Source organism: Antennarius striatus, chromosome 3, assembly GCF_040054535.1.
Source record: "Antennarius striatus isolate MH-2024 chromosome 3, ASM4005453v1, whole genome shotgun sequence".
Classification (NCBI taxonomy): domain Eukaryota; kingdom Metazoa; phylum Chordata; class Actinopteri; order Lophiiformes; family Antennariidae; genus Antennarius; species Antennarius striatus.
The window spans coordinates 23,224,930-23,241,276 of NC_090778.1; the positions used below are offsets into that span (position 1 = coordinate 23,224,930).

Sequence of the window (16,347 nt, forward strand, 5' to 3'; positions counted from 1 at the left end):
CAGTAATAGCTTTCCCTATGGTTGCATTGTTAATGGTATCTACAAAGGGCCAGTGGGGAAGGGTTGAATAGTAGAAATGGAAAACTCTAAAAAACAAACAAATATGGCAAAATCACAATGTGATTACAGCACAGGACGACAAACCATAGTAAAATACATGTAAGTTGAAAATAAAAACATAAATTATGTCTTGATGGTCAATGTGGTGTGAAATAGAAAATGTGCAGGTTGAACATTTGGAGGATTTGGTAAGTTGGTGATATTCAGTATGATTCAGGCCCTGTGTGCTTAAGAATGAGGGATTAAGTACCAGCGTGTTTAGTTTTGTGTGTGTGCTGTCAGTACAGCACAGCACCTCACGCTGCAGTGCATTACAGTGTTTGAAGTACAACACGGTATCTGTGTGTGTATTGTTCGTTGCATCTCAGCCTTGAACCCTAGCTGTCCCAGTCAGGGCCTGCCAGACCGTCGTCATCCGAGTCAGACTCTGGTGAGGCCTCTTTAATGCGGCGCAGAGCCTCATGGATGCTCCTTGTCAGAGGGTCAGTGGATGTTGGGAGCTCTCCGTGGTCCTTTCTGTCTTTCCTGGGGACGCACCTCAGTTTAACACCTTTGCGAATCTGAACCAGGATGTTGTTGGGGTCATCATCAGTCTTGGTAGGAGGTAGGACCCGCTGGTCGACCTTCCGTAGTTGGAAGCTGCCCCTTTTCAAGGAGGCCAGCACCTCATCCATTGGCGAGTTCACTGCACATGTAAAGACAGAACACAGACTCTGACTGGCTAGTGTAATTAACGGGCAAATCTAATAGAGGTTAAAATGATATGAAACAGTTCCAGTACCTCTTCTGCTGTGGGAGTCAAACCCTGGAGTCTTCCTCAGTTTTTTCCGGGCACTTACAAGTTGGCTGCTGTCAAAGAAGCGAGGGATGAATGGGCCGAGCGGAGCGAAAGAGAGCTCTTCTTCTACGCTCTTACACTCATCCTTCTGCACATGAAGACCAGGGCTCTCTGAGGGAGACAAGTCTTCCCTTGTCGGCAAAGGAGGTGGAGGGGGAGGTGGAGGAGGAGGGGAGATGGGAGATCCCAGTAATGAGGACAGGGAGCAAGGAGAGCAGGAGGAGTCTGCAGAAGTCGGCACAGGTAGCGGAGGAAGGGATACCGCGCAGGACCTCACAGGCTGAGTGGTGAGTGTGGAGCTTGGGTCTGTCTGCACGCTGGTACTTAGACACATGGGCTGGATCTGCCTCTGGCCACAAACAGACTCCATGCTCTCCTCCCTCTCGGTTACGTTTCCCATTTCAGCACCTTTTCTACGGTCTCTCCTTCTGGTGTGGGACACGCGAAGTCGAGTGGATTTCAGGATCACTTGACCCGGGTACCTCTACAGAATGGTGAAGGAAGGAGAGAGAGGGCTGCAAGTTAATCATTGAGACAAAAATTAAAAATGTGATGCCCACAGTAAGAGGAGGTCACATACCTGCTTAAAAGTGCGTAACCTGTCCAGAGTTCTCTGTCTCTCCTCACTTACTCTGCTGTTCTTCCTTTCCTTATCGTCCTCATCTTCCATTCTCAGCTGAAAAGTTTGAAGATTGGAGGATGATTGAGCTTTATGCATATAAAGTCACATTGTTATAAGAAAAAGTATCAACCTGTCAGACCTGCTGGGATATTGAGTCCTTGAGGAAGGTTTGACATTTCCGCTGTTTCTGGATGTGATTAGAAACACAGATCTCCTGCAGAAAATAAAGAGATAAAACATCAGCTCACCAATGCACATCCTGCTTAAATAATACCAACAAAAAACCTCAAGTTGCAGACATAATCATGAATGCGGTATCAAACTATGGGGTAGGTTCCTCATTATCACCTTCAGAAATTCAATATCACAATTCATTAAGAAAGAGAAACAGGACGGCCGTTGTAAGTTTCCTCTCAAACTTTTGGTACGGTTTCTCACTATGGGATGAATCGAAAGCTGAACTGCCAGACGAGTTTACACTCAAGACAGATTGCCACACGCTAACTGGGTCCCACATTCAGGGTGAGATGTGCCACAGGATGGATAGTGGCATTGAACGCATACAGGCTTGTAAATGTATGAAGTGAAGATGACGTCTGAATAAATAACTTCGAGAGACACCCCTCTTAACAGGTGAGGATATAGATAAAGAACCTGTTGTGTTCATATGGACCAGCTGAAGCCCTTTACTGTTGTAGTACAAAGAACTTTTTGGTGAGTTGCTAGATTGGCTTCCTGCTCCTTACTCCATAGGAGCAGGCTGGGGCCATCGGCCCCCGCTGGCTAGTATTTAATCACATAAATCCTCTTATTTGGTGGCCTGGACTGATTTGTTGCTGCAGTTTGAGGGCTAAGGAGCTTGTGAAATTTAAAGGTGTTGCTTTCGGCCAACCAAATAACAGCTGCAGTGAAAAGTCACCTAGTGGTGCCCTTCTGGAAAGTTAAAGCTGCAGGAGGTCTTTCAGTACCCAACCTCTGAAAGGATATTACATGTTCAGATGTTTTAGGCTGAGTATGTAAAAATGATGAGTTAAGCGAGTCAGTTTTAAGCTGCACACCTGTTTGGATATGGTGGTATACACTAATAGTTGCAAGTCAGGAATAAAAACAAGAATGAGTGAGGTGTACCCACCCTCTTGTTCTTCAAGTAGGAGCTCTTGGCAGTGATGCGGCCTCTTCTTGCTTCTAGCTGTAGTGCGCTGACCTGAAGTCTGCGTAGCTCTTCTCTCTCCGTAGTATCATCCTCTGCCATATCATCTGCACTTTCAACAGTGTCATAGTACACTACCTCATCCTGATGCTCTGAAAACCCATGTAAATAAATATATATATACAGTGTATATGGACACACGAGTACAAATCTTTTGCATCATTTTACATCTAAATTCTAAATAAAAGTAAAAAGTAAATTCTGCTAAAGTACCTGCCATCTGTCTACGAATGCTGTCAAGCTGGGCAGTGAGAAGCAGCTCTTCACACTGTAGTATTTCAGCCTGGATGTCATACAGCTGGAGCTGGAGCTCATAGTACTGTGTCTCCATGTGGTCTAATAGGGTCATGGCATCCTGCCCACTGCACAGACTCTGCATCTGAGGCGACAGAAAGTAAGTTACAAACCAAGAATGTGCATGAGTGTGTACATATTCTGTACTTCAGACATGCTTTGATTGGTTGTAAGGATTCTGAATGCACCTCCTCTTTTAATGTGTGTTTCCTCTGGTCCAGACAAATCTCCCTGGCTCTCTGGAGCTGCAGAGTTTCTTTTGCAACAGAGTAACGGAGTCTTTCCATGCGCTCCACCGCAGCTGTCCATGAAGATTTACCAAACTTGCGCTGGTCCAACTTCATACGGTCATACACCCCTAAACATACACACAGAAGTCAGTATGTTGTTAAAGCTCACCGGATAATGACTTCCCAGCATGTCAAATCATTTTCTCCTCTGATACAGTGATCAGACATGTTTTTCTTTAGAACATGAATTCAGTATCGCATGAGATAAGATTTATTACTGTTAAGTAAAGAGAGACATCTACTGTCCACATTTAGACATTACATTCATTAAAGTTTCTGTTTATAGCTACTAATATAGCTTTTAATACATAAGAATTTTTATTAGTAAGTTTGAGCCCTGAAGGGAAATGACTGGATAAGCAGGGGACACATTGTGTAGCAACCCCGCCCAGACACTTTGCTGGCAGAGCAGTTTGATCAATAAGTTGTCCTTGTTCCTTCCTGTCCCTGTGAAAGCGTAGTGGCCTACACTGCTTCATGAATACCAAACCACATTATCCATGGTGTTCACAACCACACACAGCTCAATAGCAGACCTACGGTTCCAGTGTGTGCATGTGTGTGCGCGAGACTGTTCAAATCCATTCCTCTGTTGATTTATTGACTCATCATTAGAAGTGATAGTGACAGTGATGGCACACTCTACCTTTCTGGGCTTTGGCTGTGATCTCAAAGTACTTTACAGTAAACTCCTGTATGTTGAGGACTGAATCCTGGGCCTTCTTCTGCCAGTCAATGTCCTCCTTTTTTAGAGCTTCAATTCGTCTTGGGCCATAATAGTCATTCTCCAATGAAATCTGTTGAGAATTAACATATTTTCATCAGCAAGATTAAAAAAAACAACAGAAGTCAGTTATAAATTTAATCCTGAAAAAGCTTGAGTTCACAGAAATACTGTAATTGAATACAATTTTTCCAAAAAACCGTTTCAAATAGAGTATGTACACTGGGACACAGAGCTCTCTGCCTTCACCACACAGGCCTCAAGAGGGAGCTATAGCCCTATACAAGGAATCACTGACAAAAGGTAGCATTGTGTCCAAACGCCCTACATGGAGTCAAAAGCACCTGCATACATTAAGAAGATTTTTTTTTTTTACTAACTTAATTTCAACCTTATTACAGAAGTGCTATTATCCATTAAACTGAACATAGACATTCATATAGTCTGTAATTTATAACTGTAACCGTCTTTTTTATCGCAGTCTGTGCTGATGAGCGTTGAAAGACAAACAGAAAAATCTAATTCTAGAGGTCCCAAGTAGAAAATAAAAGACACAAAAAGGGGAAATGATCAGCAAAGCTTTCAGGAAAGAGATCCATTCCAGTCTGACCTTAAGTCACCTCACTGCACACCAATGCACCAATCAGCAGTCCACAGGTATCATTTACCACTGCAATGTCCTGTTGTCAGGTTACCTATGCTCAGTTCTTTGGCTTTTTCCACATTCCTACACATCTTGTATATTTGCATTTGATTGCATTTCATGTGCAGATTTCATTTCTGTACAATACATCATGAAAACAATAAACATTATACAGCAAGAATAGTGTTTTGGTAGAAATTTTTTAAAAAGTCAAAATAACACACGAAAATTGTAAATTAGTGACACAAGAATATCAATTTGGGCTGTACAATATAAACACTATATTGCTCCTGTTCTCTGCTATGTATATCAAAATATGAATTTGTTCAATCATGAAAGTCACGTTTCATGAGATGATCACTTATAGCCAAGAAGGACACATTAAAAAAAGTCGATGTGCTCCATTAAAATTCTAAAATGTTGAAGGCGAGCAAACAAAACTAGTAAATTAGTGTCCATGGCAACAAACACAGTGACAGGGAGAAGACCAACATGAAAATCAAGTTCAAAAGCGCATGAAAATACAGTATACAATAAGCTTGCATGCATTTAGGGCCCCACACAGTATGTGTGAAACGTCACTGAAGTCTGTCAGGTGATTTGGATGGACATCATTACATTTAGGTAGTAACCTATTTACCACCTTTGGCAAAGTTATAAAAACTTCCCTTGAAAATTTCAAAAACAGAAGTATATGTGATATAAATCAATTAATTTTAAAATACTTATAATGAAATTGGTGTAAAGCACAATTGAAGTTAAAATAGTTTGAAAAATATACGAACATACCTATATTTACAGAATCTATTGGAGTTAATGTTATTGTTGTTGCAGTACATTTCTGTGTGTCAGTCGGTCTCACGCTTCACCACCTCTCTGTCTCCCTCAGGCAGACTGGTTGGGAAGTGGCATGAGATAACCTTAAATACTTTTTTTTAAAAACTACACCAACATACTGTAAACCACATAGACTTGTTCTATTTAAACTAAAACTAAAGCAGATTTTTTAAAATCACACTAGAGTGTCTACAAGTCAAGCCATTTGATAATTTGATGAAAAGCTGTAAAAACTTGCTTTTGGAAGTATGCCAGACAGAAATAAGCATAGGCTTTACAATTGGAACAAGGAGAATGCACATACAACATGCTTTGACTTGTTTTTCTAATCTGGAAATGAGAAAAGTGCCTAGAGCAAAACAGTGGCAGCTATCTTATACACCACTGCATACTTTTTCAGTAAAAGATGATGTAGGTTACAAATACACACACACACACCTGGGTCAACAGGTGCTAATACTGTGAGTAAGTATCTAATAAAAAAAGAAATGCAGGGAAATTAAGGACACACCACTAGAGCATCCATTATCTCCATATCTTATTTCTTTATCTCAGCGTATTAATAGATTTTGTTCAATAAGGTATGCCAGATCCAATGGTGTTTTACTGTTTTGTATCTAATTTATTTTCACAAATAAAACGGTCTTTGTCAATTTCTCCATAGTAACCACTCAATAGACAAAAGCTTTCTCATTTACTTCTGTGGATCAGAAGATAATGTGTCAGAATATGTTTTAATTTGAATTGTAATCTAGTGCAGTATTCTGACAGTTCTCCTCATGAAAAGAGGTAAGGGAAATAGTTTGGCAAATCCCTGAACACATGATTACACAGAAAAGGGAGTGTATATAAAATGTAAATGTTTATTTTTCTGGACCTACAACAAGAAAAATGTGCCTACAGAAGAAAAATATAAACTAAATCAATATTTGGAGTGACGCGCACTTGCACACAGTTTTTGAAGTAACTCCACATCTATGGACGCCGGCTGCCTCGCATCCTTCTATGTCTTCATGTAATCCCAGATGATCCCAGATCACCAATGATGATAATGATGATGATGATGATGATGATGATGATGATGATGATGATGATGATGATGATGATGTTGAGATCAGAGCTCTGTGGGACCATATCATCATTTCTAGGACTCCATGTTTTACTTTATGTTGAAGATAAAGTAAAACAATGACCTCAAACATGCTGACATTGGCTGCATGTTTGAGGTACTTGTCTTGCTGCAAAATGAATTTGTGGCCATTAAGACATCTCGCTGATGGTATTACATGATGGATAAATATCTGCCTGTACTTCTCAGCATTGATGACAGCATTAATCCTGACCAAATCCGCTACACCATTTGTAGAAATGCAGCACTTCATTGTTGCATGAGACACTCATTACTGAACTGCTCTCCAGTCCTTTAGCCGACAAAAATGCTGCAGCCAACTATGTCATATTTTGTCTCATCAGTCCAGAGCACCTGTTGCCAATTTCCCTTTCATCTGCACAGTTGAGTTGTTTCAACATTGGGAATATAAATTCAGGTCTACCTATGTCCCACTGGTTTCTGTTAGTTCTGAGCTGATCGCACTGTGGGACATCTTCTGATTTCAAAGTGACATAAGCATAATGAGTCTATCATCTGTTGAAAGACGTTCCCTCAATCTACCGCTGAGTCTATGATCCTCAATGTCTGTTTCTGCCTGTTCTTTGTGCTTCTGCAGGAGAAATAGAAGAGCCCTTGAAACCTTAATCTACTCTGAAATCTTTGCCTTCCTGATACAGGGTCTACCTTTTGCATTGTTACTGTGCTCAGTCTTGCCATGATGACCAGTGAAATGAAACTGTCTTTGACAATCTCATCTTGGTAGAAGAATTTTGCTGTCCCTCATTCAATTTTAAGACTGACGTGTTTCAACCTACTTATGAAAATGATAGTTAGCACTGATTAATCAAACATCTGACTATGATCCAAGAAAATCCCTGACTTTATGCAAGTGATGCTGTTTTGAATAAAAGAGTGGTCACACAAAACATTAATTGCATTTTGATTTTGATCAAACCTGTGTTTGTTTCTTTTGTTTGCAGGAAAACCTACGGAATGGAAATCACTGCAAATCTTTACCTTGATCTGCTGTCTGCGAAGCATTGCTAGTTCCCTCATATCTCTGAAGGGTTGCAGTAAGTACTGGTACAGCTGTGTGGAGGCCTCCAGCAGGCCTCCATAGGCCTGATCTTCCTCTTCATAAAGCTCCAGCAGCTCCACCATACTGTCCATTGACTTGTGCTTCTCCAGCAGCTGCATGACATAGGGAGGTCATCATTTAATTTTCAACATTCAAAAGACTTTCAAAATATCAGAATTTGTATAAACCTGCAAATGAAAGTAAGTATGCAATGAGAAGATTATTTATTCGAGAAGGGGTTTCCACTTGGTTCTCACCCATGTATCAGTGAGATACATTTGCAATGTCAAAAGGCCTTTCATGTGAATTCCAGAGTGGATTCACCAGTCAATATAACCTTTAGGGTCACTCAGTAGTGAATGGAAACATGCACCTCACTGTGGGACTAAAAAGATGCTTCATATAACTGTGAATAGGAGTATATCTGAAAGTAGACCGTGGCTGACTGAGCAGAGTCCTTTCTGCTGTTGAGAATAAGATCAATATGCACACATTTTTGCCAGACTGAACAATCCTGCTAGCTAGCAGCAAGCACTGAAATAGCCATTAGCTCAGGCCTCAAATGGAGTGGGAAGATCAATAGGCCAGGATGTTTGTGTGTGTGTGTGTGTGTGTGTGTGTGTGTGTGTGTGTGTGTGTGTGTGTGTGTGTGTGTGTGTGTGCGTGCGTGCGTGCGTGTGTGCAAGCCGGCACTACATTAGATTTAATTTAAATAAACTACAGAGCATTACAATAATAAAAAGGTGAGTACAATTAGTGTTGTATGAATGTCCATCGGTGTACATTAAAATATCACTAAGTGGCGGGCATAAAGAAGAGGTGCAAAGGAGCAGAGGAAAAACTCTGTGTGACAGTAAATTATTTCGTGTCTGGTGTGTGATTGACCAAGCGGAATAGTGTCAGTAAAGTTATTTCATTGTGACCTTACAACTGTACACTTAAACCTATTTTTTAATGTTTTCTTCTATTTATGTTATAATTGTGATAAACTGACATGAAGATAAAATGATCTTAAACAAAAATAATACCAATAAAAGCTACCATTCACACTGCAAACACTTTTACAGTTGTAAACAAGAACCAAGGCAGTCACAGACTGCAACATCCCGCGACACCGCTGAACTTAAAATTTTACCCTGACCTACTTGCATAGGTCAAAGATCAAAGCTAGTGCTCTGACCTACTGTCACTGATCAGAGCACTAGCTTTGATCTATGGTCTTACTCACACTGGCCTTCTCCCTCGTCTTTCTATCTTATCCGGTTCCTGAGTGTACAAAGGTTACGATTTTACCCTGACCTACTTTTCTCAAGTTCATCATCTCATTTACTTTTTGTTTCATCTTTCTATCTGCAACGATTGCGAAGACATTTAGTGGACTAAATAACGGACAAACAACATCTAATGTTGTGACAATAGATGATGATATGACTTACAATGTTAAAAGGGTGTACCTTACCCACCATGTGGGCCTCCTGCTCTCTCCATTTTTACTTTCTTTTCCGGTTAATAACATTTATATTTTAGTTTAGTATATGTCGTGTTAGTGCTGTATGTGTTTGTTAGTGTAGTGTATGTCTTGTGGTATGTCCTGTCCTGTGGTGTCAGTGTTTCTTTTTCTTTCTTTCTTTCTCCTAGTGGTTATCCAGTATTTATTCGTTATATGTGCCTGAGCACTCCCTCTCTCTATATATTTAATAGAAATACCTTTAAACAAATTTTTTTATTGGTACATACTACATACATTTTAAAGATATTTACTCGATAATGTGTGGAATAAACAAAAGTGTTATTTATACACTGCCAATGTACAATCCTAAAGAGCAATGTTTTCATGTCTCAGAGAACTTCTTGCACTGTATCTCTAAGTCAAGCTTACATTAAATTAATGCCTTTGACTATTTGAACACAATGAGAGCTAGTAAGTGGTGCCGTGTCTGTTTATATTAAGAGCAGATAATCAATCACAAATTACAGTTGGTGTGAAAAGGAAGTAGGTCTATATTATGGTAGATGGTGTCTGGATTATGTCCCCACTCTGTCAAGTCAAAACGTTTTTGAAGTTTGTTCATAGTGTCTGGTCTACATGATATACATTTAGGAAAATACAAATCTACCTATCAGATGCATTAACACGCACACAATTAACCAGGAGTTGTCTGTATAGATTTCATCTGAAATATTCACCTTATTAAAATTTCCCAATAAGAAAACAGGAAATGTGAATTTAAAGTAATATTTGTTCATTTCAAATAGCAGTCACATGATAAGTTTCATTCATTCTTGTGGATCTTTTCGTATCTGAATTGTTGTGGATATGATTGATTACAGTCTTTTACAGTCTCTCAAACCTAAGTCAGAAAGTCTTTCCCTTTGCACACTTAGGACACACTTTGTTTCATATATCATCCTGGCTTTCAAATACTGACATGCTCATTCTATGCTGACTTTCCACTTCAAATATAACTCTATGAGCCTCTAGGTCTTTCTTATCATGGTTACACATACCCTTCACATCCCGATCACAAACCAAGTTTGCAGGTTGTAATCCTTTCAGCAGCCTCATCTCTGCAGGGTTATGAGCCACCACCACCACCACCACCACCACCAATGTCTGGACTCCTTGGGGAATCTTGTTATCTTGCACTAAACTATCTTTTTTCACTTATATAAACATAATTCCCTGTTAAAAATAGAAATCCCTCTGTGATTTTGATGGCCCAGTAGTTGCATTAAGCAAATGCTTAAGTCCGACTTTAAGAGAGAGAAGTGATGGATGGCTCCCCCCGGTAGTCAAGGAGATGGAGGGGGGATAAAAACTCACCTCTTGCAGGTGTTTTGTTGCTCGGTTCAGCGTCTCCTCATACCCGGCCTGCCTCAGCTCGCTCAGACTCTCATAGTACTCATCCGGATCGTCGTTTTCCGTGAACAGAACCTGCGAAAGAATCTTCCATCCGCACGTATCAAGAGCGTGGCCGAGGTACAACTGTAACCGGGAGCAAAGCTCATCCATTTCGGCCTCGGGTACTTCCGCCGCGCCGAACAGCACCGTCCACATCCCCGCTGGTTCCTCTGGAAACAACGGGAGGCAGAACTCCAGGTCGGAATTCACCGAGAACAGCTGCTGGTGAATGGCCCGGAGGTCCTGGAAGGAGAAGAGGCCGGCCCAGCTGCAGTCCTCCCGGCCCAGATGATCCAGCTCCTCCAGGTCCAGACCGGCCAGTGATGGGGACAGCTGATCCTCTGTTGGTGGTGTCAGCACCTCAATGTCGGGGCTGAGGGGGGATTCTGCACATTCAGTCACAGTATCTGGATCTGGTTTAGTTTTCGGGCTACAGTCTCCATCTGCAGCATCTCTGCCTCTCCTGTCGGGGCTCCGATCCCTCTTGAGACTTTTGGGCCATTTTGTTTTGTCCCTATCCAGGCTGGCCGCCTCCACCACAGAGTCCCTCCCAAAGCCTCTCCTCTGAACCGTCCTGTTATGACAGGTAATCGCAAATTTACCCTCCACCTCATTCCAGGCGACGATGAACACAAATTTATGTTTCTCCTTCTCTTCAAACGCGTTCGGACGCACAGCCACCCACCCCGACTCCAAATTATCCTCCATGGTGAAGGACATCTCTGAAAAGTGATGCCGAGACAAAATATAACGGAACTCGTACCAACAAAAGTCACGTTGGGACCACGAGGCGTTGTGAGTGGAAGAAAACGGTGTTTACCACGGACGGTTGTCTGGTCGAGGACGTGCTGCCGGAGGGGAAATCATCCTCCTCTCAACGGGATGAAGCTGCAGTGGCCCGATGACATTTCTAATCTCCAGTCCTCATCATGAACTACGAGTTGGATCCAGAAGCCGCGCACATCGTCCGAAAAGAACCGACTGGGGCCATAAATACGCTTGACAAGCGGCTTTTATCCAACTCATTATTAGCGTTAGCATCCACAATAACAATCCCATGTTCTTTCCATCGTCTGCCCAGGGAGAACAGCAAAATACCAATGCTGTCTTCCAGTGCTGTACGGAATTTTGCCCTTCAACAGAAAAAAAAGCGACGCAGGTCTAAGTTTGTATTAGCTTTATCGTTTGTTTCTATCAATGTTTGTCGATTTGTTCATTTTAATTAATTGGATTTGATTCTGAATTAATCCGCAGTATATTTAAATGCAGCCAAGATTAGAACCTGTTTTTTTTTTGTTTTTTTGGAGAAAGTAATAAAAATGTCCGATGTGCTTTAAAGGCAGCATCCTCAACATTCACTCTGAACAGGGTACGTCAGTAACAACGTGGTGACGTAACAGTTGAGTTGCAGAGTAACTGCAGCAGTCGACGCTGCTATCAATGAACTGTGTTGTTTGTTTTATTAATGTATTTGCTATCTACATGGTGTTGTGTACTGAATGTCTGTGTAGTTTCTTCTTGTGTTTGCAAAATGTAAATAAATAAAGTATAGAAAAGAGAGTTGCTGCAGACTTGAGAGCAAAGCAGAACAGACAATTTGGTGCAAAGCCTGTTTTGAAATGTCTTCAATCATATTCTCCATATATCAGCCAACTACTATAATGCTATAAGCAATTTAAAAAGTTGAAGGAGAAATGAATATTGAATGGAACTATTAGGCCTATGGTGTAACAAAATGTAAGATGTTTTACTGGTGTTTTTCTTTGTCTGTTAGCAGGAAAACAACAATAAATGTACTCCTTTTCAGAGATGAGACAAAAAAATTACTAAATTCTGATTTATTGGGGGCATTCATTGAGAGGAAAATTGTACTGATGAAGGTATACGTATTTGATTGTCTTCTTCCAACACACAGCAAACAAAACACAAATCCTCTGTAAAATTTTAAATGTAGAGATGGCACAATTTATGTAACGTATACTTTAAAAAAACAGTTGTTACACACAGCCATACTAAACAATGATGACCTTATCATGAAAGACATAAAATAACCTTAAAAAAGGTTCTCCATAATTTGTGAGTTAAGAAAAATAGGCTATGCTTGAGAAGTACTGAAATTTAAAATAAAATTCCGGATTTGAAATTATTATCCAATTGTTCTTTATTACTAGAATTTTTTATGAAATACAAATATAATTTTGACATAAAAATATTTACATTCAATTTCATGTCCACTATGTATGGCTTTCGTGACAAATAATATCATATCATATCATATTTTATCAAACTATGTCCCTGTTCTGTGTTTTCCCACAAATGCAGGTAGCAGGTGGCACACTGGGTAATATTCTTGAAGAGCATCATCAACATTACTAAGAGTGTGTGTGTGTGTGTGTGTGTGTGTGTGTGTGTGTGTGTGTGTGTGTGTGTGTGTGTGTGTGTGTGTGTGTGTGTGTTGGGGGGGGACTGTAGAATTTTTTTTTTTTTAAATCACCAAATTTAATATAATAAATTAAAAACTAGGGAAAAAGGGAAAATTGTAATCCAAAAACGTATTCAGCGTACAGTAGTTGTATTCTATTATTTAAACAATTGTGAACAGGTGATTGTGTTGGTATGTTTGAAGATTGCTATTCGTAATCCTCCCTCTCATTCATTCTGTGGTGTGGCCATAGAAGGACATGTGGGACGTCCTGTAGCCGGTAACAGGTTTTCCCAGTACTCCCGGCAAGCCCTTGGACAAAGTTTAGTAGATAAGTCAATGGTCAGTCAACACTTATTCAAAGCAGAAATGTGACATATACTGTACTCTATAAAATATTCTTCATAATAGTCTTTGAAATGTCTTGATTTAATCTGAAAAGAGTACAAATTGTTTCTGCTCAGTCTTACCTGGCTCTGACCCAGGGTTTCGTATGCATCTTCAGAGCAGCTCCCCAAAGTCCATGCTTCTCTGAAGATGGTGGGAGGAAGCCTCTCTCTGCAGCCAGTTCTTCTGCTATAGCTCGTATATGGTAGGCCTCAAATCCGCAGCAGCCACCAATGTAGCGAATTCCAGCATTGTACGCCTCTCTGGCATATTTATGGATGTCCCAGCGAGTAACTGATCTGCTCTCCATTGCTGAGGGGAGAGTGGAAGATGTTAGTCTAGGAATTTTGTCACTTAGATCTTCTCATCAACCTGTATAAGTGATTGGATTTATATAATGCACTTTTGGCATTCTGTGCTTACAGAGCGATTGTTTTTAAAAACTACCAAGACAGGAGCTTTGCACTAATGCTTCCTTCAAATACAGTGTACGAAAAAAGTTTGCAACCCATCGTACATTTTTCAGTTTTATTCTTTAAGTACTTAAAAAAATTCTGACCAAAAGGGAACTCTGGTAGGCTGATGTATCCAGTGTGACAACATTCAGGAGTGTGAAGGCCTAGTGGCTGGACCATAAGATGTGCTTTGAGACCAGCTTTCTCTAATCCTTCTTTCATCAATTTCACTGTACGAATACATGTCAGTGGATCCAAGTGGCAGTTTATTCCAACAATGTCAGCTCCTGTGGATAAACACAAAAAAACACATCTAGATTATGGATAAAAAAATTTAACTAGAGTTGCCATATGACAGAAGGTCAGTGTACCAGCTTTGACCAGTCTGACAGCACACTCTCCAGGTGGAACTCCATGCATGTCCCCAAAAGGTGAGATACACAGTGTTGCACCGACTGGTTTGTTGCTGGTCTTCAGCACCTCCACTGCCCATGTAGCCTCTTCCACATATTCAAAGAACTGCAGAAAAATATATATGCATGTATTATGATTTTGCTGAAAAATTTCCAGCAAAAATAATAAAAACTCTTATATGAACAGATGTTAAATTGTTTGCCCACAATGAGCAAAGCATTTTTTTTTGTTTCAGACTATGTTTCTATCAAAAAATGACAAAGATATTAGGCTCAGTTATAATTTTCTCTCTCTCTCTCTCTAGTCATACCTCTGCGATAAAGAAATCAATGTCTTTCTTCAAGAAGTCATCCATCTGTTTTTTAAAAATGGCCTTGACCTTTGTCTCATTGTGAGTCTCCAGATAGCATGGAGTCTGAGACACACCTCCAGCAACCAATGCATTGCCTTCATTGGCTACCTCCCTGGCGAGGTCACAAGCAGCGTCATTGATCTGGGATCCCTGGATCAGGTGAGAATAAACTGATATGAAGCTAGAAATATAGGTTCAACTTTTTGTCATACAACAGAAATAAAAAAATAGAGACTAAGAGCATTTTTTACTAACAGTGATGTCGGTGACATTTCCACTTAGCTCCAGCTTATCTTCGCTGCAGTAGAAGGTGAAAGTCTGAAGAACATTGGCTCCTGCTCTTAAAAATTCCTTATGCAACTGTCGCACTGACAGAAGGGAAGAAGAACAGTAAAAAGAAGAAGATTACTCATTTATCACACAGCTGGGAAAATCTTCACACTCAACACATGCACATTTTTTACACGCATATGTGCCTTATTATACACATACAAGTGCCTATACAATGGAGATAGAATGGAGGAAGCATTAATTGATAGACAGAGAGACAGAATAGAGAAAATTAATTCAAATCTTGCACAATTTTCTTTGTGCTTCACAATTATGTAACTCTTTGTATTGGTCTTACACTTAAAATTCCAATAAAATATATTTATGTCTGTGCTCATAAGGTGACAAAACTTGAAAAAGTTTAAGGGATATGAATACTTTTGCAAGTCTTTGTAGACTCATACCTGCTTCAGGATGTTCAACCGCAGCTTCAGGAGTCCACTGTCCAGCCTTCACGTAGCCTCGGCGCTCTAGTTGTATCACATAACCTCCATCTCCTACAACCACTTCCCCGGCATCAAGTCTCTCCAATATACCCTAAGAGCAGGCATGCCATCAGAGCCTTGTAATATTTATTATAAAAAAGATTATACAGGTAAAGACAGGAGTGTTTTGTTTTGTTGATTGCTGTGACTTAACAAGACACAAAGCAGAAGGTCTCATTGGTGTCAGTCATGTGGAATTATATTTGTAATAAACTTTGATATCACTTTTTTCTGAATATTATTTTGTTTTATTATGTGTATAAAATACAGCCAATTCCAATTAACTGGAAAAAAACTTTATTAGCTCTTCACTGTAACCCACAACTCCTTCTCTTCATAAACTGTCATTCTCACTCTCCCCTTATTGCCGAACGCAATCATATCAGAGAAAAAAAACAACAACAAGTGTGGAGTTAAGACATGACACTGTAGATATATAACGAAGTTCTGTGTAAAGATTAAAACATGAATAAGTGTGGAATGCATCAATCATTATCTGTGCCTTAGTAGTTGAAATGTCATTTGAGGTTCCAGAATTATATGAGACATGAATAAATTGAAAAATCCTGCTCAATCTGCCTTGTTAAAGAGAACATGCGGAAAAGGAAATAACATGCGGATAAAATAATTTTGACAGTTGTGAACTGAATTAATTTCTGTTATAAATGTAGCACTGTTGGTCATATATGTTTGTTACTTTACCTTTTTATTGCTCTCCATCCTTGACAATCTCCTGGCAATTTCACAACGCTTGGAAAAAACTACAATAACAGCGAGAGAGCAGATTCAAGCATAAGAACGGACAGGTAAGTTGCAGTAGAGGTGACCGCTACTTAAGGGCAGAGAAGTCTCACCCTCTGCCAACTTTCAGCCAATGAAAAATATAGCGGTGG

The 16,347-nt window shown here is 40.1% G+C and overlaps 2 protein-coding genes across 2 annotated transcripts; both read right to left on the reverse strand.

Moving 5' to 3' along the window:
* Positions 1-425: 425 nt before the first annotated feature.
* LOC137592600 (junction-mediating and -regulatory protein-like) lies at positions 426-11,852 on the reverse strand. The gene is made up of 10 exons (XM_068310869.1): positions 10,532-11,852; positions 7,647-7,820; positions 3,961-4,111; positions 3,213-3,382; positions 2,944-3,109; positions 2,653-2,822; positions 1,660-1,734; positions 1,479-1,574; positions 842-1,382; positions 426-745 (listed from the first exon to the last, which is right to left on the reverse strand). Exons 1-10 carry the CDS (start codon positions 11,327-11,329, stop codon positions 438-440), a joined length of 2,649 nt encoding a protein of 882 aa, XP_068166970.1. The 5' UTR covers positions 11,330-11,852; the 3' UTR covers positions 426-437.
* A 1,365-nt stretch (positions 11,853-13,217) lies between these two features.
* On the reverse strand, positions 13,218-16,174 carry LOC137592798 (betaine--homocysteine S-methyltransferase 1-like). Its single transcript, XM_068311211.1, has 8 exons — positions 16,157-16,174; positions 15,374-15,506; positions 14,895-15,007; positions 14,598-14,789; positions 14,245-14,392; positions 13,978-14,160; positions 13,502-13,730; positions 13,218-13,343 (listed from the first exon to the last, which is right to left on the reverse strand). The coding sequence occupies exons 1-8, from the start codon at positions 16,172-16,174 to the stop codon at positions 13,259-13,261; spliced, it is 1,101 nt and encodes a 366-aa protein (XP_068167312.1). The 3' UTR covers positions 13,218-13,258.
* Between the last annotated feature and the right edge of the window lie 173 nt (positions 16,175-16,347).

Coding starts and splice junctions, on each gene's coding strand:
- LOC137592600 (XM_068310869.1), bottom strand. CDS start 11,329: ATGTCCTTCACCATGGAGGATAATTTGGAGTCGGGGTGGGTGGCTGTG. Junction 7,821..10,531: donor CAACAAAACACCTGCAAGAG/GTGAGTTTTTAT, acceptor TATGTCATGCAG/CTGCTGGAGAAGCACAAGTC. Junction 1,383..1,478: donor GGTTACGCACTTTTAAGCAG/GTATGTGACCTC, acceptor ACCATTCTGTAG/AGGTACCCGGGTCAAGTGAT.
- LOC137592798 (XM_068311211.1), bottom strand. Junction 13,731..13,977: donor CCTACCAGAGTTCCCTTTTG/GTCAGAATTTTT, acceptor CTCTCCCCTCAG/CAATGGAGAGCAGATCAGTT. Junction 13,344..13,501: donor AAACCCTGGGTCAGAGCCAG/GTAAGACTGAGC, acceptor ACTTTGTCCAAG/GGCTTGCCGGGAGTACTGGG.